Source organism: Bombina bombina, chromosome 4 (assembly GCF_027579735.1).
Source record: "Bombina bombina isolate aBomBom1 chromosome 4, aBomBom1.pri, whole genome shotgun sequence".
In the NCBI taxonomy this organism is placed as follows: Eukaryota; Metazoa; Chordata; class Amphibia; order Anura; family Bombinatoridae; genus Bombina; species Bombina bombina.
Window position 1 is genome coordinate 581919964 of NC_069502.1, and position 24564 is coordinate 581944527.

General features: G+C 36.6%; 1 protein-coding gene and 1 pseudogene across 1 annotated transcript in view; both read left to right on the plus strand.

Moving 5' to 3' along the window:
- KLHL32 (kelch like family member 32) overlaps positions 1–24564 on the plus strand; it is a 408910-nt gene that overhangs the window by 5888 nt on the left and 378458 nt on the right. The window contains exon 2 of the mRNA XM_053712067.1: positions 7225–7313. Coding sequence (XP_053568042.1) covers positions 7225–7313 — 89 coding nt within the window. The remainder of the gene's footprint in view (positions 1–7224; positions 7314–24564) is intronic.
- LOC128658379 (uncharacterized) lies at positions 23468–23586 on the plus strand (annotated as a pseudogene).

Sequence of the window (24564 nt, forward strand, 5' to 3'; positions counted from 1 at the left end):
AGACGTTCAGGCCTTTTGTCAGGCTTTGGCTAGGATTAGGCCTATGTTTAAGACTGTTTCTCCGCCGTGGAGTTTAAACTTAGTTCTTAAAGTTCTTCAAGGTGTTCCGTTTGAACCCCTTCATTCCATTGATATTAAGCTGTTATCTTGGAAAGTTCTGTTTTTGATGGCTATTTCCTCGGCTCGAAGAGTCTATGAGTTATCTGCCTTACATTGTGATTCTCCTTATCTGATTTTCCATTCAGACAAGGTAGTTCTGCGTACTAAACCTGGGTTCTTACCTAAGGTAGTTTCTAACAGGAATATCAATCAAGAGATTGTTGTTCCATCACTGTGTCCTAACCCTTCTTCAAAGAAGGAACGACTCTTGCATAATCTGGATGTAGTCCGTGCCCTGAAGTTCTATTTGCAGGCAACTAAAGATTTTCGTCAAACTTCTTCCCTGTTTGTCGTTTACTCTGGACAGAGGAGAGGTCAAAAAGCTTCGGCTACCTCTCTCTCCTTTTGGCTTCGTAGCATAATACGCTTAGCCTATGAGACTGCTGGACAGCAGCCTCCTGAAAGAGTTACAGCTCATTCCACTAGAGCTGTGGCTTCCACCTGGGCCTTTAAGAATGAGGCCTCTGTTGAACAGATTTGCAAGGCTGCAACTTGGTCTTCACTTCACACTTTTTCAAAATTTTACAAATTTGACACTTTTGCTTCTTCGGAGGCTGTTTTTGGGAGAAAGGTTCTACAGGCAGTGGTTCCTTCCGTTTAAAGTTCCTGCCTTGTCCCTCCCATCATCCGTGTACTTTAGCTTTTTTATTATTTTCTGTAATTTAGTGGGGGGGGGGGTTTTGTACATTAGATAATTTTATTTAATTTTATTTAATTGTAGTTAATTGTAGTTAATGTAGGTAATTAATTTAATTATAGTGTAGTGTTAGGTGTAATTGTAACTTAGGTTAGGTTTTATTTTACAGGTACTTTTGTATTTATTTGAACTAGGTAGTTATTAAATAGTTAATAACTATTTAATAACTATTGTAGCTAGTTAAAATAAATACAAAGTTGCCTGTAAAATAAAAATAAATCCTAAAATAGCTACAATGTAACTATTAGTTATATTGTAGCTATCTTAGGGTTTATTTTATAGGTAAGTATTTAGTTTTAAATAGGAATCATTTATTTCGATTTATTTAAATTATATTTAAGTTAGGGGGTGTTAGACTTAGGTTTAGGGGTTAATACATTTAATATAGTGGCGGCGGTGTAGAGGGGGGCAGATTAGGGGTGTTTAGATTCGGGGTACATGTTAGGGTGTTAGGTGTAGACATTACTATAGGAATCAATGGGATATCGGGCAGCAGCGAACATGAGCTCTCGCTGCTTTCAGACTCCCATTGATTCTTATGGTATCCGCGGTCTCCAGGGTGGCGGATCGAAAACCAGGTAAGCTGGCCCGGAAAAGTGCCTAGCGTACCTGCTAGTTATTTCATAACTAGCAAAAGTAGTCAGATAGTGCCAAACTTGCATTCGGAACATCTGTAGTGATGTAAGCATCGATCTGTGTCGGACTGAGTCTTGCGGATCGAATGTTACGTCACTAAATTCTACATTTGCCGGTCTGTAGGGTTTGATAACTAAGGCGAATCAGGCTCGCCACAAATATGCTGCGGAATTCCAGCGTATTTGCGGTTGATGGCTTGATAAATACATGCCAATATATATATATATATATATATATATATATATATAAATATATATATATTAAAATATGAAACTAAAAGGTATAGAACAAATGATGGAAATGATAGAACTTAGATTTACTTGGAAGGGGTTAATCTTTAGTGACAGCAAGGTCCACTACTCCCTATAATAACCTTGGGCGCTTTACCTATAGACTTGTTATTAGGAATATGCACTATAGCCAGTAGGAGACCTGCGTCAGGTTTCTATATTTTTAGTGGTACTTACTAGATCACTATTATAGTTGTTGCTGATCAAAAGATTAATTTCTCTATTAACAGAAAGTAGTTTAGATTTTGACCATTATCTTTACACCTGATTTATTCTTTTGCAAAAGGAATTTTTAAGTTCTAAAAGCCTCTTCCTACGTCAGAAATGACGAATACGGCCTTCCTCCAATCACGGCGTTGCTTTAGGCAATGCTTCCCCCGGGGGGAAGCCGTGATTGCAGGATGCCAGAATCGTCATTGCTGACATAGGAAGAGGCTTGCGACGGGCTGGAGTGGCTTTCAAGACAAAGAGGTAAGTATTTCTACAAATATGGTGCAATGTAAAGTTTCATCAATGAAAGTGCCCCTGTTTTTAATAGTATTTTTATTTTTTTTAATAGTAGTTTTATTGTTTAAACTGGACATGCTTTAAGTAGAAGGTAGACAGTGCTGCAGAAAGATTCACACTATATCAAATTTTTAATGACATTGAAATAAAGGATTTGGCTGATTAAACTGTGAACCTTGTGCAATTTAGATGAATAAAAGGAAACAGGAAGGAAAGTAAAGATTATGAAACATGAATACAAAACTACTTGACTAACCTAAGCAGATCTGCATTTTACTGAAATGTCACACAGTTTGCAGGACTCAGCTGTGATCAAACAACAGTGACAAAGGGAGTGGGCAGTACACAATAGTGCAATACTGATAAACCCCCAAAGATCAGATAATCTCACTGTCCTCTAAACTAACTGAGTTCCACCATAACAGTTATTCACTCACCTCACTATAGCTGCTAAATATCTGTACCCTGCACAAACAGATCCTACCAAGCAATTTCACATTAGGTTTCCATAGTAATTTATTCATTCTCTTAGGCTTACCACAAGATCATCTGTGTGATGCATGTGTTAGAGCAGAGGCAGGAAAGTTATCGCCTTGATCACCACGGCAAATACCAACAAGCAGGGTGCAGCTACCATTCAGTTCCTGCTATGCTTCTTCACATTATTGGCAGTGACACCTGCTGGCTGAACTCGGAATTGCAGCAAAACCGTTTTTTTTTTTTGTTTGTTTTTTAAATAACATGAGGAAGAGTGCAGGGACATTCCGGGACATTTAAATGGCAGGGACAGGGTCCCAAATTCCGGGACTGTCCTGGCAAAAACGGGACTGTTGGCAAATATGCTATGTGTAATATTTTTAAACAATGATCAAGATGATTAGTATTATGCTTTTTGTGAAACAAAATGAAGTTCTCTGCCTATTTTATATGTATACTAGTCGATAAGCCTGCCCAGAGGGCAGTCTAATTATTTTTTAAACTACAGATGTAGAAACAACCTATTTTATATAACTAAGTACCCTAACCTTACACCCCCTAACCTAACACCCCATTAAATAAACCCAAATTACCTAAACTAATACATTCTAAAGTTACAAAAAATAAAAAATAAATTAAGTTTACAAAAAACAAAAAAAAAGCTAACATTACAGAAAATAAAAAAATAAAATTACCAAATTTAACAAAATTAAACCTAATCCCTATGAAAATAAAAAATTAAACCTAATCCCTATGAAAATAAAAAAGACCTCCCAAAATAAAAACACCCCCTACTCTAATAATAAACTACCAGTACCCCCCCACCCCCAAAATAAAATAACCTAACACTAAAAAAACCTAAACTACCCATTGCCCTGAAAAGGTCATTTGTTTGGGCATTGCCCTTAAAAGGGCGTTTAGCTCTTTTTCTGCCCCTCCCTAATCGTAATAAAGTAAATCCCCCCAAAAAACCCTTAAAAAATCCTAACTCTAACCCCAAGGTTGGTACTCACGGTTCCTGAAGTCCGGCGGAGAAGGTCCTGTTCCAGGCGGTGAAGTCTTCTTCCAAGCGCAACCTCTTCTTCTTCCAGGAACATCCTGCGCAGAGGAGAGCTGAAGACCGCGGAGCTGAAGACCGGCGACTCTGGAACTGAAGATCGGCGACCGCGGAGCCATGGAGCGTGTACTTAGTTATTTAAATAGCGTTGTGGGTTTTTTGCGGTTTAAAGGGTTAATAAGTTAAATAGGTTTATTGCGATGTAGGGGTTTTGCGGTTTAGGGGTTAATAGGGTAAATAGGTTTATTGCGATGTAGGGGTTTTGCGGTTTAGGGATTAATAGGGTAAATAGGCTTATTGCGATATAGGCATTTTGCAGTTTAGGAGTTAATAGTTTGTGTAGGATTTTATTATTTGTTATATTTCGTGCGGGCAGTGTTTTTTTTTTTTTTAATACTTAATGTGGGCGGTTAGTTGTTTTTTTTAATACTTGATGCAGGCGTTTTATTTTTTAAATACTTTAATGTGGGCGATTAGTTGTTGCTTTTGAAATGCTCTGTTTGCCTTCGCTGCATCCCGGTGGATTCCGAAAATGGCAGGGTGGTGAAAGAATACGCTGCATCCCGGTGGATTCCGAAAATGGCAGGGTGGTGAAAGAATCTACCGGGTGGATTCTTTCACCACCCTGCCATTTTTGGAATTCACCTGGTCCTCGCGCTGCCAACATTCCATTGAGGATGCGTGCGCAACTGCCGACGGCGACGGACATTACAAACGCAATTATAGTATAGATGTACATACAATCTATACTTCCCTCTTTGGATTATAATTGCTAATGCCAGATCTGTTTCCTTAGACTACTTGAACAAATCCCCACACTCAGCTTCATCAATTAAAGGGACAGTCTACTCAAAAATCTTTATTGTTTAAAAAATAGATAATCCCTTTATTACTAATTTCCCAAGTTTTGCATAATCAACACAGTTATATTAATATATTTTTAACCTCTGTAATTACCTTGTATCTAAACCTCTACTGACAGTCCCCTTATCACATGCCTATTTATTATCTATTGACTTGCATTTTAGCCAATTAGTGCAGTGTCATGCACAACTCCACGGGAGAGAGTACAATGTTATCTATATGGTCCACATGAATAGGCCTTGTCATGTTGTGAAAAGCTAATAAAAAAAGCATGTGATAAGAGGCTGTCTATAGTGGCTTAGAAACCAGCAGAAATTTATAGGTTTAAATGTTATAAAGTATATTAATATAACAATGTTGGGTGTGCAAAGTTGGGGAATGGGTAGTAAAGGCGTTATCTGTCTTTTTAAACAATAACAATTTTGGCGTATACTGTCCCTTTAAATCACATTTGCTTACACATGAAGAGTGTTTGTTAACATTGAATAAAAGCATCTGTGATTTAATTGATGAAGCTGAGTGCAGGGATTATTAACTTTGCTTTCTCTCTTACTGAGAAATATTTTCAGTTGTATTTTATATATTATATTTAGTACTTATAATTTCAGAGCATGAGCTTCTTTAGTCTATATTATAAGTTGATATTAACTGTGTTTAAAGGGACAATCAACTCAAATGTTTTTATTGTTTAAAAAGATAGATAATCCCTTTATTACCCATTCCCCAGTTTTGCACAGAAAACATGGTTATATTAATACACTTTTTACCTCTGTGATTACCTTGTTTCTCAGCATCTTCTGACGGCCCCCTGATCACATGACTTAAAATGTATTATCTATTGACTTGCATTTAAGCCAATTAGTGCTGTGTTGTTACAATCCACGGGCGTCAGCACAATGTTATCTTTATGGCTCACATGAACTAGCTTCCCCTGTTGTGGAAAGCAAATACAAAAGCATGTGATCATGGGGCTGTCTTTAGGGACTTAATGCTGCTCAGTATTGTTAGCGAATCAGGGGTTGAGTTGTTTACAATCGCCTATTGTCTTTAATAATGATGGCCTTAGGCTTGATTAAACGATCAGTAAATACAGTAGATTTGCATAATCAACAAACGCATGATAAAAACACAATGCAAAAGCACTTAGTATGAACTTCAAATGAGTAGTAGATTTTTTTCTCACAAATTTAAACGTTTTGTCTATTTCCACTAACACTGCATCATGTGACAGGCATTAGCCAATCACAAATGCATATACATATATTCTGTGAATTCTTGCACATGCTCAGTAGGAGCTAGTGACTCAAAAAGTGTAAATATAAAAAAGACTGCACATTTTGTTAATGGAAATAATTTGTTAAGCTGTTTAAAATGTCATGCTCTATCCGAATCATCAAAGTTTAATTTTAACTTGAGTGTCCCTTTAAATCTTAGCAATGTTAGGCTCTTTATTTTTAATACTTCCTGTATTTAGTCATATTCCTTTAACCCCTTAATAACCGTGACGTACCCTGTACATCACTGGTTGTTAAGGGATTGTCTGTTTATAATAGCTTGGGTCTTGCTGCGAGTTGCAAGACCACACTATTACACCCTTCCTCCCTGCTGCTGGTTTCCTAAAACAGTGCGGTTTCAGTGCTGACAGCGAGACCGTGCTATGAAAAAAGCAACCCACATAAAAAGGGGTTACATTCTTTTATGGTTTTTCAGCTAATGATGTCCCTCTCTAGTATATTGGCAGGCGCATCATTTGCCTCTTTGCATTGCTTCTTATGCCCTTTCTTGGAGCCTGATGATGTAAAGCTCTCTGTTCTGGGGAGATGATGTAAAACTTCTCATCAGTACGGTAACGGCCCTCAAATCATTTTAGAAAGGCACCTTTTTGCCTGAGAGCCATTTATCTAGCTATATGGGGATCTAGATGTGGAAGAGAGACACATACATTGCAAAATAAGGCTCAAAAAGCCTCCAAACATTTAGAGTGATTTCTAACCATGTCGGTGAGCTTTTGATTATTAAGCCCTTGGTCTTAAAACGTTTGCTAATCTATGAAAGATCTATCAACATCATGATATGATTGTTACACAAGACCCTTAAGTTGTCTCCCATTTTCCAGTGTATCCTTTGATGATAAAATATTATGGTGTGCAAGAGGTCCAGGAATGGTCTTACATGTGTTTCAGAGTGCCCCTCAAGAGTATAGCATCATTTATTAATCTGTTTTTCCTTTATAGGAGTAGTGTTCATTATTTCACTTATATTAACAAAACAAAAAATTAGGGTTCTATATGTGATTTGTTATTATTGTTTTATTACAGACAAGGTGTTTATATGTGATTCATGCCAAATGCCGCATATTGTCCTCTCGCTACTAGTTCTTGGCGATCTGTATACTATTGTGTTTTGTTATCTGTACATCTATATTTCAACCTCAATAAAAACCAACAACAACAAGAATCATTCTTAAAATATCCTTGTTATTCATAATATAAATGTGTGTCCTAATATTAATTTGCTTTTGTCCTATTGTATTCTAGCTGGAATGCTTGTTTCTTCCTGCTGTAAAGCATAAGCGCGAGGATTTAGAAGAGCAGGCTTGGACAATGCCTTCTGAGATATGCCTCAGGTAAATGTGCCCAGCATTGCTCTCAGAGCATGTCATCCTTATTTAGTATGCAGTTAATTGAAACTCCTTTCAGGTTAGTCAGGCAGATGTGAATTGAAAGCTTCTCCTGCCTTGTCTGGCTAGGCATTTTAAATCCAGACACCTAGTTTTGCTGTAACACTGTTAGTAGCACTGGAAATCCCCCGGAAGGAAGCTGAATACTCGCTTCATGTGTAATTACAGCAGTAATAAATATTGTTGATAATGCTAATGAAATGTTGTTGTTAAAACAACTTGAATATTTAATTTGAAGATCAGAGGTATTAAGGCTTTTTTAAAAGTATACACCACTTTAAGAGAATACAACATAGAAAAATTTGAATTAATGCTTTTATATTTGCTCACTATTTTTTGTTATACTAGCAATACAGGACCAGATTACTAGTGGAGTGCTATTTAACGCTCCCGCTCGTGCATTAATTGCGCTAGAAGTAAGCTTTTTGCTCATGTCAGGTGTTGCTACTATTACAAGTTGAAAGTAAACTGTTTTTGCTTGCGCACCATAACCTATTCCTCCATAGAAGTCAATGGAACAAAAAAAACACCGTACTCGTGCACAAACCCGATCGCAATTTCTCAAGTGCACTAACCTGACATGAAGATATGAATATTTAGCATGCCAATGTTCTTCACATAGCAGAATATGTTCTATTTATTCATAAATGTATATATATATATATATATATATATATATGAATATTTATTTATGAATACATAGAACATATTCCCCTATTTGGATAACATTTGAATGTGAAATATTTACATTTAATACACAGAATAACACTTTATTAAATATGAATATTGCATACATATGCTTTTTCATTTACTTAACTGCAAAGGACTCAAAATCATTTCTTTATATGTCTATATATGTATACATATGTATCTATGTGTTTATATTTGCATATATGTCTGTAAATACATATGTAAATCAATAATAGTTTGGGAGCGCTAAAAGCTAAATGAGATAGTCTGGAGACTGATAAACAATTTAGCAAAAATATATTTATTTAAAACAATATAAAACATATATATAACTTTTAGAATAGATTATGGGACGTCTCCCTTTGTGTTTTAAGAACAAATAAAAATTCACTACATAAAAAGAGCGCCAAATGAATAAATTTAATACACATATTTACATAAGCCAATTTGTACGAAAGTTAACATTAAAAAGATTCTTTGCAAAAAATCCAATAGAAAGACAAATAACTTCTAATAGAACAATCACGAATACAGATACAGCAACCCCAGAAATAAAACACACAAATTTAAAATTGAAATCAAAATTCTATCCGACTAATGAAAAAGGAAGAAACCTCAAGCTCTTTGAAAAACTAGTACAAAATGATATTGCGAAATTAAAATATAATAAACATAAACCAAGAAATCTGTCTAGAAAAGAAAATACAATAATAAAAAACCTACAAAAAGATAAAGAACTGACAATTAAGGCTGCGGATAAGGGAGGAAGTATTGTCCTTTTAGACACAACAAGCTATATCAATGAGGCTAACAGACTCCTAGGAGACATAGACACTTACAAAGAAATTAAAATGGATCCAACAAAAAAATTCTTAAACAAACTAGCAAACATACTAAAAGATGCCCAAAGTCAAAATATAATTCATAAAAAGGAATTTGATTTTCTATGTCCTAAATACCCAAAAATACCTGTGTTCTATTACCTGCCAAAACTACATAAAGATCTCATTAATCCACCTTGTAGGCCTATAATATCTGGAATAGGGTCTATAACTGCAAACTTATCACAATACATTGACAACTTCCTGCAAAAATATGTAAAAACTCTACCTTCCTACCTTAAAGATACTACTGATATATTACAAAATCTCAATAACTTAGAATGGAAAGATAATTATTTGATTGGCACGTGCGATGTTTCCTCTTTATACACGAGCATACAACATCAATTAGGCATAAAAGCAGCGGAAATGTATATGACTAGGGATGATACATTAAATCAAAGACAAAGAGACTTTATACTTCAAGGTATTAATTTTATTTTGAACCAGAATTATTTTTCTTTTAACAGTAGATTCTATCTTCAAACAAAGGGAACCGCCATGGGCACGAGATTTGCACCGAGCTATGCAAATTTATTTTTGGGCAAATGGGAAGAAGAATTCATTCCTAAGCATGAGCTCGGTGCAAATCTCGTGCTCTATAAGAGGTACATTGATGACATCATCTTTGTATGGAAAGGGTCATCCATAGAGTTAGATAAATTCATCTCAGACATGAATCAAAATGATATAGGAATAAACTTCACACATAACATAAGTAAAGAAAAAATTACATTCCTAGACCTGGATATTGAAATTGTTGAAAAAGAAATAACCACAAAAACACACTTCAAAAAAGTAGACGCAAATAACCTAATACACTTTAAAAGTTGTCATTTAAATAAATGGAAGGAAAATATCCCCAAAGGACAATACCTCAGAATAAAATGAAATTGTACAAAAACCTCAGATTATTTAGAACAAACCGAGATACTTGAAAAGAAATTTATAGACAGAGGGTATAATATAGAAACAATAAAAAAGGCAAAAGAACAGGTAGATCAAAAAGAGAGAAACAGTCTACTTACATATAAAAATAAAAATTCTAACAATTTGGACAATAAAGAAGAGAAAGAAGATAAATTTAATGTTGCACTAATTACTGATTACAATTGTGATCATTATATTTTACAAAAAATAATCAAAAAACACTGGCACCTAGTTCAAACAGATCCCCTTATAGGTGAAAAAATGACAGATAATCCGAAAATCATCTTTAAAAAAGCAAAAAATTTAAAAAAAATACTAGCTCCCAGTGAGTTTAAACAAACTAAAACAAATTCCACACTAGAAAAAGATCTATTAGGAAATAAACTAGCTGGCTTCTACCCCTGTTTCGGTTGCAGATCTTGCAAATTTAGTAGTAAATGTAAGAAAATCAAGTCAAATAAAAATGGTCTAGTTCATCATATAAAAGAAACCATAAGATGTCAGGATAAGGGTGTTATCTACATTATACAATGTACATGCCAATTACAATATATAGGAGAGACCACCAGGACTCTAAGGGAACGCATACGCGAACATCTATCATGTATAGACAGAGGGAATCTAGACACACATTTATATACCCACTTTAGAGAAATACATAAAAACAATTTAAAAGACTTCACCTTCTGGGGCATAAAAAAGCTAAAACCGGAATGGAGAGGAGGCAATTTTGAAGAAAAACTCCTAAGAACAGAAGCAGAGCTAATTTACAATATGCAAACCCTTTATCCAGCAGGATTAAATTCAGAATTAGACTTGTCCCCCTTCCTTCTGTCTTAAAAGTCAATGAAAATATATATAACACAATTGACAAAACTTGATCCTCATCTAGAATAATGTGTAATTAGATAAACAAATAGTTAAAGAAACAAATATACACAATAAATAAAGGGGAAATATAAAGTTAAAAAATAAAAGTTCTGCAAAATACCAATCATTTACTATACATCAGAAAGCTATATATCATATAACTTTAGAAGCAAAAAGGCAATTAGTTCAGCCTAAGTAAAGGTTAAACCTCACATTAAGATTAAGAAATTATAAGTTTCAAAATCTCTCGAATATTGTATTTTGAATTAATTTGTTTCTTGAATTTCATTGCAAAAAATTGTTTTGGTTATAATTATTATTCAAATAAAAAAACTAAATGTGATAAGATTCCATCATAGAAAATGTCACTATAATTAAGTCTGAATATATTATATATATATTATAATATAAAAACTATAATTATTAGACATCCAAAGACATATAAGAATTATCAGAAGTAAGCGATAAAGACCTGGAAACATTCCACCTTATATAAACTAAAGAAATCCACCTTAAAAATCACACCTATCAAAATGAAGGAACAACTGACCAATCAAAAAGAAAAGAGGGCTTTTTAAACTGCCGGGCTCAGAACAAACACTATCCGTCTTGACAAAGCCTGCTGGCGAAACGCGTAGACGTTACCTGCTGTTACCTGCTTTTTAATTATTGGACAAACAACTTTACCTATCCCCTATCGAAAGGAGTAGAGGGAAAAGAAAGTTCAAAAAAACAAACGGCCGTTTGTATTTCAAGTCCAAGATTACATCTACACGCTGAGACGTGCATGACAAACACCTGTATCAAGAAGCTGCCTGGGGAAAACAAGATCCTGACCACAGGGGCCAAAGTCGCTTCAAACCGATAGAAGAAAAAACCCATACACGCAGGAGCGTGGCATAGGTTTTCATTTTCGAGATCGGAGATACCTGTATCATACAAGGAGGAGAGACACAAAAAGGAAATCGGTAAGAGAGACCGAGATACCATCAGACACAGACGTGTCAGAAGAGCCGGTAAGCCCTACAAAAAAATATCAATCTACACTGAGTACAGCCAACTTTGTATATATATTATATACCAAAAGACATTGCTACAAAAAGTTAACAACTTAAACTGTATAAGACAACAATATATTGGACTATGATATGTAAATTGTTTCCTTCTGACACAAAGTAACAGTATAAAAGTCTAAACCGCTACAATATCTGAGAAATCTCTTGCGGCCATTCAGAATCAGACTTAAGGTGGAAATCAAAGATAAATGAATTAAGGTGAAATTGAAAACCTAGGTGGAATCTTTTAGAGAAATATACTGAAGCGCTCTTTTTATGTAGTGAATTTTTATTTGTTCTTAAAACACAAAGGGAGACGTCCCATAATCTATTCTAAAAGTTATATATATGTTTTATATTGTTTTAAATAAATATATTTTTGCTAAATTGTTTATCAGTCTCCAGACTATCTCATTTAGCTTTTAGCGCTCCCAAACTATTATTGATTTTTGTTATTGTGTATTAATTTACGGTAATTATAGGGAAGATTAACTGTGAGGGAGCTTTGAGATAAAATACTTGTACTTATATGTAAATACATATGTACACACATATAAACACACACACACACACATATATATATATATATATATATATATATACACACACATACACACACACACACACACATATATATATATATATATATATATATATACACACACACATACACACATACGTATGTAGCTCTATGTTAAAGATCTTTGCCTGCCTTTTTTTTCTTTGCCTGCCTTTTTTTTCTAACACATGAGACCTTGAGCCTTTATAACTTTTTTGTGCAACATTTTTTATATATTTTTTTATTAGATGGTGTTATAATGAGTGTAACTGTACTTTGTAATGTGTTTTTGATGTGTTTTGTGACACTGTTTTGCTTCACAAAACAGTTAACCAGAGCTCTGAGGAGGCGCTAACCGACAAACGTTAACTTAAATTGCGCTTAAGAGATCGCATTTACTTTCAACTTGTAATACGAGAGCAAACACCCACTATAAACCCATTTTTGCTTGAGCCTAACTGCTAGCACTCCACTAGTGATCTAGCCCATAATATTTAAAAATTAAAGCAAAACTCTCAAAATATGTCATACCATTGTATAAATGTATGCAAGATATGAAACAAACAAAAAAACATAATTTATGTAAGAACTTACCTGATAAATTAATTTCTTTCATATTGGCAAGAGTCCATGAGCTAGTGATGTATGGGATATACAATCCTACCAGGAGGGGCAAAGTTTCCCAAACCTCAAAATGCCTATAAATACACCCCTCACCACACCCACAATTCAGTTTAACGAATAGCCAAGAAGTGGGGTGATAAAGAAAGGAGTAAAAAGCATCAACAAAGGAATTGGAATAATTGTGCTTAATACAAAAAATCATAACCACCATAAAAAAGTGTGGGCCTCATGGACTCTTGCCAATATGAAAGAAATTAATTTATCAGGTAAGTTCATATATAAATTATGTTTTCTTTCATGTAATTGTCAAGAGTCCATGAGCTAGTGACGTATGGGATAGCAAATACCCAAGATGTGGAACTCCACGCAAGAGTCACTAGAGAGGGAGGGATAAAAAATAAAGACAGCCAATTCCGCTGAAAAAAATTAATCCACAACCCAAATCATAAGTTTTAATCTTATAATGAAAAAGAAAAAAACTAAAATTATAAGCAGGAGAATCAAACTGAAACAGCTGCCTGAAGAATTTTTTTACCAAAAACTGCTTCTGAAGAAGAAAAAACATCAAAATGGTAGAATTTAGTAAATGTATGCAAAGAAGACCAAGTTGCTGCTTTGCAAATCTGATCAACTGAAGCTTCATTCTTAAAAGCCCAGGAAGTGGAAACTGACCTAGTAGAATGAGCCGTAACCCTCTGAGGTGGGGATTTACCCGACTCCAAATAAGCGTGATGAATCAAAAGCTTTAACCAAGATGCCAAAGAAATGACAGAAGCCTTCTGACCTTTCCTAAAACCAGAAAAGATAACAAATAGACTAGAAGTCTTCCTGAAATCTTTAGTAGCTTTAACATAATATTTCAAAGCTCTTACCACATCTAAAGAATGTAAAGATCTTTCCAAAAAATTCTTAGGATTAGGACACAAAGAAGGGACAACAATTTCTCTACTAATGTTGTTGGAATTCACAACTTTAGGTAGGAACTTAAATGAAATCCGCAAAACTGCCTTATCCTGATGAAAAAATCAGAAAAGGAGACTCACAAGAAAGAGCAGATAATTTAGAAACTCTTCTAGCAGAAGAGATGGCCAAAAGAAACAACACTTTCCAAGAAAGCAATTTAATGACCAAAGAATGCATAGGCTCAAACGGAGGAGCCTGAAAAAGCCTTCAAAACCAAATTAAGACTCCAATGAGGAGAGATTGATTTAATGACAGGCTTGATATGAACCAAAGCCTGAACAAAACAATGAATATCAGGGAGTTTAGCAAATTTTCTGTGGAATAAGACAGAAAGAGCAGAGATTTGTCCTTTCAAGGAACTTGCAGACAAACCCTTATCCAAACCATCCTGAAAAAACTGAAAAATTCTAGGAATTCTAAAAGAATGCCAAGAGAATTTATGAGAAGAACACCATGAAATGTAAGTCTTCCAAACTCGATAATAAATCTTTCTAGAAACAGATTTACGAGCCTGCAACATAGTATTAATCACTGAGTCAGAGAAACCTCTATGACTAAGCACTAAGCGTTCAATTCCCATACCTTCAAATTTAATGATTTGAGATCCTAATGGAAAAACGAACCTTGAGATATAAGGTCTGGCCTTTATGGAAGTGGCCAAGGTTGGCAACTGGACATCCGAACAAGATCCACATACCAAAACCTGTGCGGCCATGCTGGAGCCACCAGCAGCACAAACGATTGCTCCATGATGGTTTTGAAAATCACTCTTGGAAGTAGAACTAGAGGCGGAAAAATATAGGCAGGTTGATAACTCCAAGGAAGTGTCAATTCATCCACTGCTTCCACCTGAGGATCCCTGGACCTGGATAGGTACCTGGGAAGTTTCTTGTTTAGATGAGATGACATCAGATCTATTTCTGGAAGCCCCCACATCTGAACAATTTGAAAAAACACATCTGGGTGAAGAGACCACTCTCCTGGATGTAAGGTCTGACGACTGAGATAATCCGTTTCCCAATTGTCTATACCTGGGATATGGAATGCAGAAATTAGAAAGGAGCTGGATTCCGCCCAAGCAATTATCCAAGATACTTCTTTCATAGCCTGAGGACTGTGAGTCCCACCCTGATAATTGACATACACCACAGTTGTGACATTGTCTGTCTGAAAACCAATAAACGGCTCTCTCTTCAATAGAAGCCAGAACTGAAGAGCTCTGAGAATCGCACAGAGTTCCAAAATATTGATTGGCAATCTCGCCTCTTGAGATTTCCAAACCCCTTGTGCTGTCAGAGATCCCCAACCTAAAATACTCGCATCTGTTGTGATCATGGTCCAGGTTAGATGAACCAAAGAGACCCGTAGAACTATACGATGGTGATCTAACCACCAAGTCAGAGATAGTTGAATATTTGGAATCAAGGATATTAAATGTAATATCCTAGTATAATCCCTGCACCATTAATTCAGCATAAAAAACTGGAGAGGTCTCATATGAAAATGAGAAAAAGGGAATCGAGTCCGATGCTGCAGTCATGAGACCTAAAACTTCCATGCATATAGCTACTGAAGGAAATAATAGAGACTGAAGGTTCCGACAAGCTGGTAAAATGATCCTCCAACCATGTCTTTGAAGGAACAACAGAAGTTGAATCGTATGAGATTCTGCAGAGCGAAAAGACTGAGCAAGTACCAAGATATCGTCCAAATAAGGAAACGCAGAGAACCTTTGAAAAGATTCCTAAAGCTGTCGCTAGGCCAGAAAGTAAGAACAACAAATTGGTAATGCTTGTCTAAAAAAGAGAATCTCAGAAAATGAAAATAATCTGAATGAAACAGAATATGATGATATGCATCCTGTAAGTCTATTGTGGGCAAATAATGCCCTTGCTGAACAAAAGGCAGAATAGACCTTATAATCACCATTCTGAAAGATGGTACTCTTACATGACAATTCAAAAGATTTTCTTTCTTTGGGACAATGAATAGTTCTGAATAAAACCCCAGACCCTGTTCCTGAAACGGAACTGGTATGAATACCCCAGATAACTCCAGGTCTGAAACACACTTCAGGAAAGTCTGAGCCTTTACTGGGAATGCTGGAATATGTGAGAGAGAAAAAGACTTCTCACAGGCGGTGTTACTCTGAATCCTATTCTGTACCCCTGAGAAACAATATTCTGAATCTAAGGAGTTTGGATGGAATTGAACCAAACAATTTTAGAAAAATCTTAACCTGCCCCCTATCAGCTAAGCTGGAACAAGGGCCACACCTTCATGCGAATTTGGGGGCTGGCTTTGATCTCTTAAATGGCTTAAATTCATTCAATTTTGAAGAAAGCTTCCAATTAGAAACATATTACTTGGAGAAGAATTAGTTTTCTGTTCCTTATTAAGAACAAAAACTGTTATAAGCTTAAGATTTACCCTTAGAACTTAATCTTCAGGCAAAAAAACTCCCTTCCCCACAGTAACAGTTGAAAGTATTGAATCCAACTGTGAACCAAATAATTTATTACCTTGGAAGGAAAGAAAATAGAAATCTGGATTTAGAAATCATATCGGCATTCCAAGATTTAAGCTACAAAGTTCTTCTAGCTAAAATAGCTAAATACATAGATTTAACCTCAATTTTGATAATATCAATTCAATTTTGAAGAAAGCTTCCAATTAGAAACATATTACTTGGAGAAGAATTCGTTTTCTGTTCCTTATTAAGAACAAAAACGGTTATAAGCTTAAGATTTACCCTTAGAACTTAATCTTGAGGCAAAAAAACTCCCTTCCTCACAGTAACAGTTGAAAGTATTGAATCCAACTGTGAACCAAATAATTTATTACCTTGGAAGGAAAGAAAATAGAAATCTGGATTTAGAAATCATATCGGCATTCCAAGATTTAAGCCACAAAGTTCTTCTAGCTAAAATAGCTAAATACATATATTTAACCTCAATTTTGATAATATCAAAAAATGGCATCACAAATGAAATTATTAGCATGTTGAATCAAGTTAACAATGCTAAACAAATCATAATCCAAAACAAACCAGTACTGAAACGAGAATCAGTAGAGGTAATGGTATATAAGAGTATATCGTCGATCTGAAAAGGGAGGTAGGAGATTAATCTCTACGACCGATAACAGAGAACCTATGAAATAGATCCCCGTTAGGATGACCATTGTATTCAATAGGTGATACTCCCTTCACATCCCTCTGACATTCACTGTACTCTGAGAGGAACCGGGCTTCAAAAAATGCTGAGAAGCGCATATCAACGTAGAAATCTAGCACAAACTTATTCACCACCTCCATAGGAGGCAAAGTTTGTAAAACTGAATTGTGGGTGAGGTGAGGGGTGTATTTATAGGCATTTTGAGGTTTGGGAAACTTTGCCCCTCCTGGTAGGATTGTATATCCTATACGTCACTAGCTCATGGACTCTTGCCAATTACAAGAAAGAAACATGTAGTTTAAATGAAGCACTTTAGAACCAATAATTTGTTGGAAACAAAACTGAGCACAGAATCTCTAGTTATTATTCCTTTTTATTATTTTATTCAGTAAAAAAAAGATTAAACACAATAAAGGGACATCCCAAAACTTTTCTTTTTCATTATTCAAATAGAACATACAGTTTTAAACTACTTTCTAATTTACTTCTATTATCAACTTGTCTTCATTCTCTTGGTATCCAAATTGTGAATTCTTGCTGATAAAACTTTTACAACTCTAATTTAATTTCTCAATAAAACATGATTAAGAATTAACAAAATAACAAGTGCCCCTTAAAATACCGAACACAATATATTTTAACACTTAGGCCCCTATTTAAGAAAGGTGTTGTGGACCTGATCCGACAGTGCGGATCAGGTCCGCAAGACCTCACTGATTGCAGAGAGCAATACGCTCTCCGTATTCAGCATTGCACCAGCAGCTCACAAGAGCTGCTGGTGCAACGCCGCCCCCTGCAGACTCGCAGCCAAGGGGGTGTCAATCAACCCTATCGTACTCGATCAGGTTGAATTGTTGCGATTCCTGTCCGCCTGCTCAGAGCAGACGGACAGGGTTATGGAGCAGCGGTCTTTGTGACCGCTGCTTCATAACTGCTGTTTCTGGCGAGTCTGAAGACTCGCCAGAAACACGGGCCATCAAGCTCCTTTCGGAGCTTGATAGATAGGCCCCTTAGTCTGACAATGACTTTCACAGTTCATAGCCATAATTAAAGAGACATGAATGACAAACATTTTCTTTCATTGTTCAGACAGAGCATACAACTTTAAACAACTTTCCAATTTACTTCTATAATCAAACTTCCTTTATTCTCTTGGTATCATTTGTTTAAGGAGCAGCAATGCACTACTAGGAGCTAGCTGAACACATCGGTAAGACAATGAAAAGAGGCATATGTGCAGTCACTAATCAGAAAAGTGCACTTCTGCTCCTGAGCCTACCTATGTATGCTTTTCAACAAAGGATACCAAGAGAAAGAAGCAAATTAAAGAATTATATATGGAAAGATGTTTAGCCCATTAATGACCAATGACGGAATTATTACATCTTGTAACAGTTGAGCAAACTGCAGCTGTGTCCTTAAGGGGTTAAAATGACATGTTCTATATGAATCATGAAAGAAAAAAATTGAGTTTCATGTCCCTTTAATGATTAGTATGGTCCAATGTCTAACTTTTTGCTGCTCTTGTATTGATTTTACTGTGGGAATGAAAGCTGTCCTTCCTATAAACCTGCCCTTCCTATAAACCTGCCCTTCCTATAAAGCTGTCCTTTCTATAAAGCTGCCCTTCCTATAAAGCTGTCCTTCCTATAAAGCTGCCCTTTCTATAAAGCTGTCCTTCCTATAAAGCTGCCCTTCCTATAAAGCTGCCCTTCCTATAAAGCTGCCCTTTCTATAAAGCTGTCCTTCCTATAAAGCTGTCCTTTCTATAAAGCTGTCCTTCCTATAAAGCTGCCTTTTCTATAAAGCTGCCCTTTCTATAAAGCTGCCCTTTCTATAAAGTTGCCCTTCCTATAAAGGTGCCCTTCCTATAAAGCTGCCCTTTCTATAAAGCTGCCCTTCCTATAAAGCTGTCCTTTCTATAAAGCTGCCCTACCTATAAAGCTGCCCTTCCTATAAAGCTGCCCTTTCTATAAAGCTGTCCTTCCTATAAAGCTGTCCTTTCTATAAAGCTGCCCTTCCTATAAAGCTGCCCTTCCTATAAAGCTGCCCTTTCTATAAAGCTATCCTTCCTATAGAGCTGTCCTTTCTATAAAGCTGCCTTTCCTATAAAACTGCCCTTTCTATAAAGCTTCCCTTCCTATAAAGCTGCCCTTCCTATAAAGCTGCCCTTCCTATAAAGCTGCCCTTCCTATAAAGCTGTCCTTCCTATAAAGCTGCCCTTTCTATAAAGCTGCCCTTCCTATAAAGCTGCCCTTTCTATAAAGCTGCCCTTTCTATAAAGCTGCACATCCTATAAAGCTGCCCTTCCTATAAAGCTGCCCTTTCTATAAAGCTGTCCTTCCTATAAAGCTGTCCTTCTTATAAAGCTGCCCTTCCCATAAAGCTGCCCTTCCCATAAAGCTGCCCTTCTTATAAAGCTGCCCTTCCCATAAAGCTGCCCTTCCCATAAAGCTGCCCTTCCCATAAAGCTGCCCTTCTTATAAAGCTGCCCTTCCCATAAAGCTGCCCTTCCCATAAAGCTGCCCTTCCTATAAAGCTGCCCTTTCTATAAAGCTCCCCTTTCTATAAAGCTGCCCTTCCTATAAAGCTGTCCTTCCTATAAAGCTGCCCTTTCTATAAAGCTGCCCTTCCTATAAAGCTGCTCTTCCTATAAAGCTGTCCTTCCTATAAAGCTGCCCTTCCTATAAAGCTGTCCTTAATATAAAGCTGTCCTTCCTATAAAGCTGTCCTTTCTATAAAGCTGCCCTTCCTATAAAGCTGTCCTTCCTATAAAGCTGCCCTTTCTATAAAGCTGCCCTTCCTATAAAGCTGCTCTTCCTATAAAGCTGTCCTTCCTATAAAGCTGCCCTTCCTATAAAGCTGCCCTTTCTATAAAGCTGTCCTTCCTATAAAGCTGTCCTTTCTATAAAGCTGCCCTTCCTATAAAGCTGTCCTTCCTATAAAGCTGTCCTTTCTATAAAGCTGTCCTTCCTATAAAGCTGTCTTTCCTATAAAGCTGTCCTTCCTATAAAGCTGTCTTTCCTGATACTAAATTTAAATAATAAAATTAACCATTCCATGGTGCGTGATGAAAAATAAAAGTAATTATGTTTAAGGTTTCACAGTATTAGTCTGTACACAAAATCACAGTGGGCTGCACTGATGGTCTTGTACTTCAGTTAATATCCTCACATGTCCTCGCACATCTCACAATAAACTCCCTAATTCCTGAATTTATTCTGACCACTTTAGGCATTTTAACAAGTTATAGATGCAGATACTTCAGTGCTTATATAATTCTTAACACCTCTATCCAATTGTTATTTTTCGAATGTATTTATAGGCCCTCGAAAATGTGTAAAAATAACAAAATTACTTGTTTTGTGCTAAAACACTAGGGACTGAATAATGATAAAAGTTAACTTTTACATTGATTTTCTAATGTTAACATCTGTTAACCATTTTAGTTGTCTTTTTTTTAATTCCTAATAAACAGGTGACATAAAACCTGTAATTTATACCAACTTTCATCTATTCAATAAAATGAACAAAATAAACAAAACCCCAGAAATATAGGCGTTATGTAAAATAAAAAAAAAACAGTTATGAGATTTTAAACTTTTGCTCCCTAAACTGCGTCAAAAATACCCTTAAAGGTACAATGTACTGTAATTTGGTCTGTTAAAGGGACAGTATACATCAATTTTCATTTAACTGCATGTAGTAGACACTACTATAAAGTATAATATGCACAGATACTGATCTAAAAATCAAATATGAAACTGTTTAAAAACTTACTTAAAAGCTCCTAATTTAGCTCTGTTGAAAAGGTTACTGGAACACCCACTGCAAGTGGTTCTATAGCAAAAAAAGCAGACCCCCCCCCCTTCCTCTCCATATGAAAAGACTCTTTACACAAACAGGAGCAAACTGGAGTAGGTATACGTCAGTATTCTCCTAAAACTTTGGGGCTTGGTTAGGAGTCTGAAAATTAGCGCAATGTTATTTAAAAATAAAGCAAAACTATACATTTAAAAAAAAACACAAAAAAAACATTCTCATTCTCTTTGCCTTGGTGCATGGAGGAGGGGAAGTTTTGGTGTCTGATGAAATTTGGATTTATTTCACTTCAATCAAGATTTTATTATTTTGAAAGCCAGAGTAGGTTTAATCTGATCTTTTATCTCAAGATTGGGTCTAGCCGTACTCCAAGTTAGTCTCTTCAGTAGGGCAGTGGTGGCTTTAAAGCAGTTAGGAACTTGTGAAGTGGGCCTTGCTGCGTTTTCCTAACATTTTTGCTGCCCTGGTATAGAAAGCCAGAGTAGGTTTACATTTCATTCTTTTTCCACAGGTCTCTGTGAGGAGTGGCTTCCTCTCACACCACGTAGGCTTTCTTCTAAGTAAGGGAGACTGTGCACTTTAAGGACTCAGCAGACTTTCTTGGGACACAATATATCCTAGCTAGGATGTTAATAATGGCAGTGTGCAGGTACTTATTGTGAGATGTGAGAGAAACTGTTATCTTTTTAGTGATGGAGGGGTTAACAGTTACATGAGGCTATATTTTATTTGTACAATATCGCATGTATGAGACTTTATGGGCGTATGTGTAATCGCCCTATGTATAGCGATCTGGTGACCTGATTACTGATCTTTCCAAGGGGTTTCTGAGATTCTCACCATTTCCTCACTTATACACGGATAAGTTTGTGACAGACTTTACTTAAGCAATCTCCGCTGTAATTCCCCTGTAATTTTCTCTCTCGTACATAGATTTATTAACTTTTTAGCGCGCCGTTTTTATTTCTGCTACGCACTTTCTAGCAGTTCTAATGACTCCACCTCCTTCTTGGAGGATCGGAGCGGCGACATTTTTTATTAGTTTTTGTGGCACTCGCGTGACCCGGGCTCCTTCTCCAACTGAGAACTGAGCGGCTGTATGTTTATCGGAGCCCACGATGTTACTATATGCACCTGCATATGTAAAGAATTCTTCTTTGCTTTTTCCTTCGTTTTAGGAATTATTTTTTATAAACGCCCCATTATTGACCTTTCTATAATTGGAGGGGATTGGGCTGATGTTGATGTTATGTATCAGGAGTATAAGATTGTCCTCCATGTACATATGCTTATGAGGGAATCTCCTTCTATTAAGGAATTATTCACATTAATGTCCCAATAAAGAATGTTCTATAGCTATAGAATCGGGGGTTTTCATGGTTATGCTACAGGAGTATAATTTTGGAACAGAGGTCTGTTCCTATATATATTTATGTTTGTCCTGTTTCACGGCAAGTCTCTATACTCTTAAAGTGACAGTGTTCATTTAAAAAAAAATTTTTAATTTAAATAAAAAATTATTGCAAATTTATTTTGCTAGCCTCATGTCTCTCAGGATGATGCTGTTTAGGCAATGCCACAGCTTTTATTCTCAAACATCCCAAGCCTCATTGGCATCACATGCAGTGCCCTGTGGCTCCTCTCAATCTCCTGGAGGAGTGTATTTGCCTATAGATTTTGCAGCTCAGGTGTCCTCTGCGGTATCTGCGGCTCTATCTGTTTTTCTTTACCTACAGGGAAAATGCAAAAGGACATTAAAGTTTTTCAGATAGTAAGGTATCTGCCCCACAGGCCGCTCTCCCTCCTAAGTCTGGTGAGGAGGATTTGCTGGTCTCCTTCAGATGTATGCTTGCACACCTTGTGTACTGTTAAAGGAGGTTTTAGCTACTTGGATGACATCGATAACCCTGTCGTTGTCAACCCTTGGAAGTTTGTTAACTTTATCATTTCTATGATGTTCCTTCCTATGAGGAAGTTTTTCGAGAAATTTTCTCAGGAATAGGAGAATCTAGGGTTACTTTTCTCCCTGTCTCCCGTCCTTCAAAGTATTTTCCTGTTGCTGACTCCATTAAAATGCTTTAGGTAGAAGGGAGCTTTTCTACTATGGCTCGGAGTACTTTGATCCCTATGGAGGATAGCTGTTTCTTTACGGATCCATGAATAAGAAGCTGGAGGTTTATTGATCATCTAGAGTTATGCCTTGCCTATTTAGACTTGCTGTACTAGCCTACGGGGCGTTGTGGCTGATATTTTGGTCAGCTGGGAAGCCTATCTGTGGCTTAGTGGCACAGCCTTGGCTCTATAATACTGCAGATGCAAGTTCAATATCCAATTTGACCAAGACATGTATCAATATTTGGATTATATGTAATTTTTCCTCCACATCTAAGCATCTGGATGCTTCCTTACAAGGGTGAGACCTTTTTTGGACCTGGTCTGGCAAAAAGGTCCTTCTACCACATGTCAAGTGGAATAGACTAGAGGAATGTCTTCCTTTCACTGTTTCTGCAGGGTCAGTCCAGTCTTTTGGGACTACGGCCACTTCATCCTGAATGCCCCCGATCTCAACTGATCTCGGAAGCTAAGCAGGGTTGAGCCTGGTTGGTACTTGGACAGGAGACCGCCTGGGAATACCAGGTGCTATAGTAGCAATCTAAGTTTTTTCCTCCCAGGGGCAGATTTCATCTTACTAGGGTATCTGCAGTCCAGGTATAATGAGAAGTGTTCTTGAACTGGGTTCAGGACATTCCTTTCTGGGTGTGATAGTTCCAGTCCCATTCAGGGAACAAAATCTAGTTTTTTGTTTCAAGTTTCTCAGAGTAAAGTCCTTTAGAGTAGTATTCATTCTCCTTTGATTCTAGAGGGTCTGTTCATGATGAACATAGACCTGAAGGATATGTATCTTCTTGTTCCCATTATCTGGGATCTTCTCAAGTTTCTGAGATTAGTCTTTCTTGAAAGACTCTTTAGGTCTTGGAGGATTTCAGGGGTGCCCTCCTGGACAATATATGGTTCAGACCTCATCCTTTCTTCAAACAAACTCTTTTTTCAAGAGATCTTGTCTTGTCTACGTTCCCATGGAATGGGAATTTAGGGAAGAGCTCCCTTGTTCCAACTACAAGGGTGAGGGATCTTTTTAGATTTTCTATCTATGAGAATATTTCTAACGGAGGTCAGACAATCAAAGATTTCTTCCTCGTACCTCTCTTTACAGTCTGCTGTTCGGCCAACAGCAAGCTATAGTGGTCCGGTAGATGGTTTAGCCATCTTGTAGCCAAAGTCAGGAGTTTGAATCCAGCTGTAGCTGATTTTCTCTTCACTTCTAGTGCCTAATATATGGAGGTAATTGGTCTGAGGGTCCCAGGGACGTCATCCCTTTTCTCGAGTCCATTTGAGAGCTCTTCAGTTATTCATGCTCAGTCAATGGCACTGTGACCATTTGGATCTCTTTCAGAGGATATATATGGCTCAGCTTTAAGAGATTCTTTTTAGTGATGTTTTTTCAGGAGTATCTGTCTCAGGACGCATGTTTCTGGAGACATCCCTGGGTAATTGTGACCACGGACGTTAGCCTGCTGGGCTGGGGAGCAGTCTGAAACTCATTAAAGGCACACAGACTTTGGACTC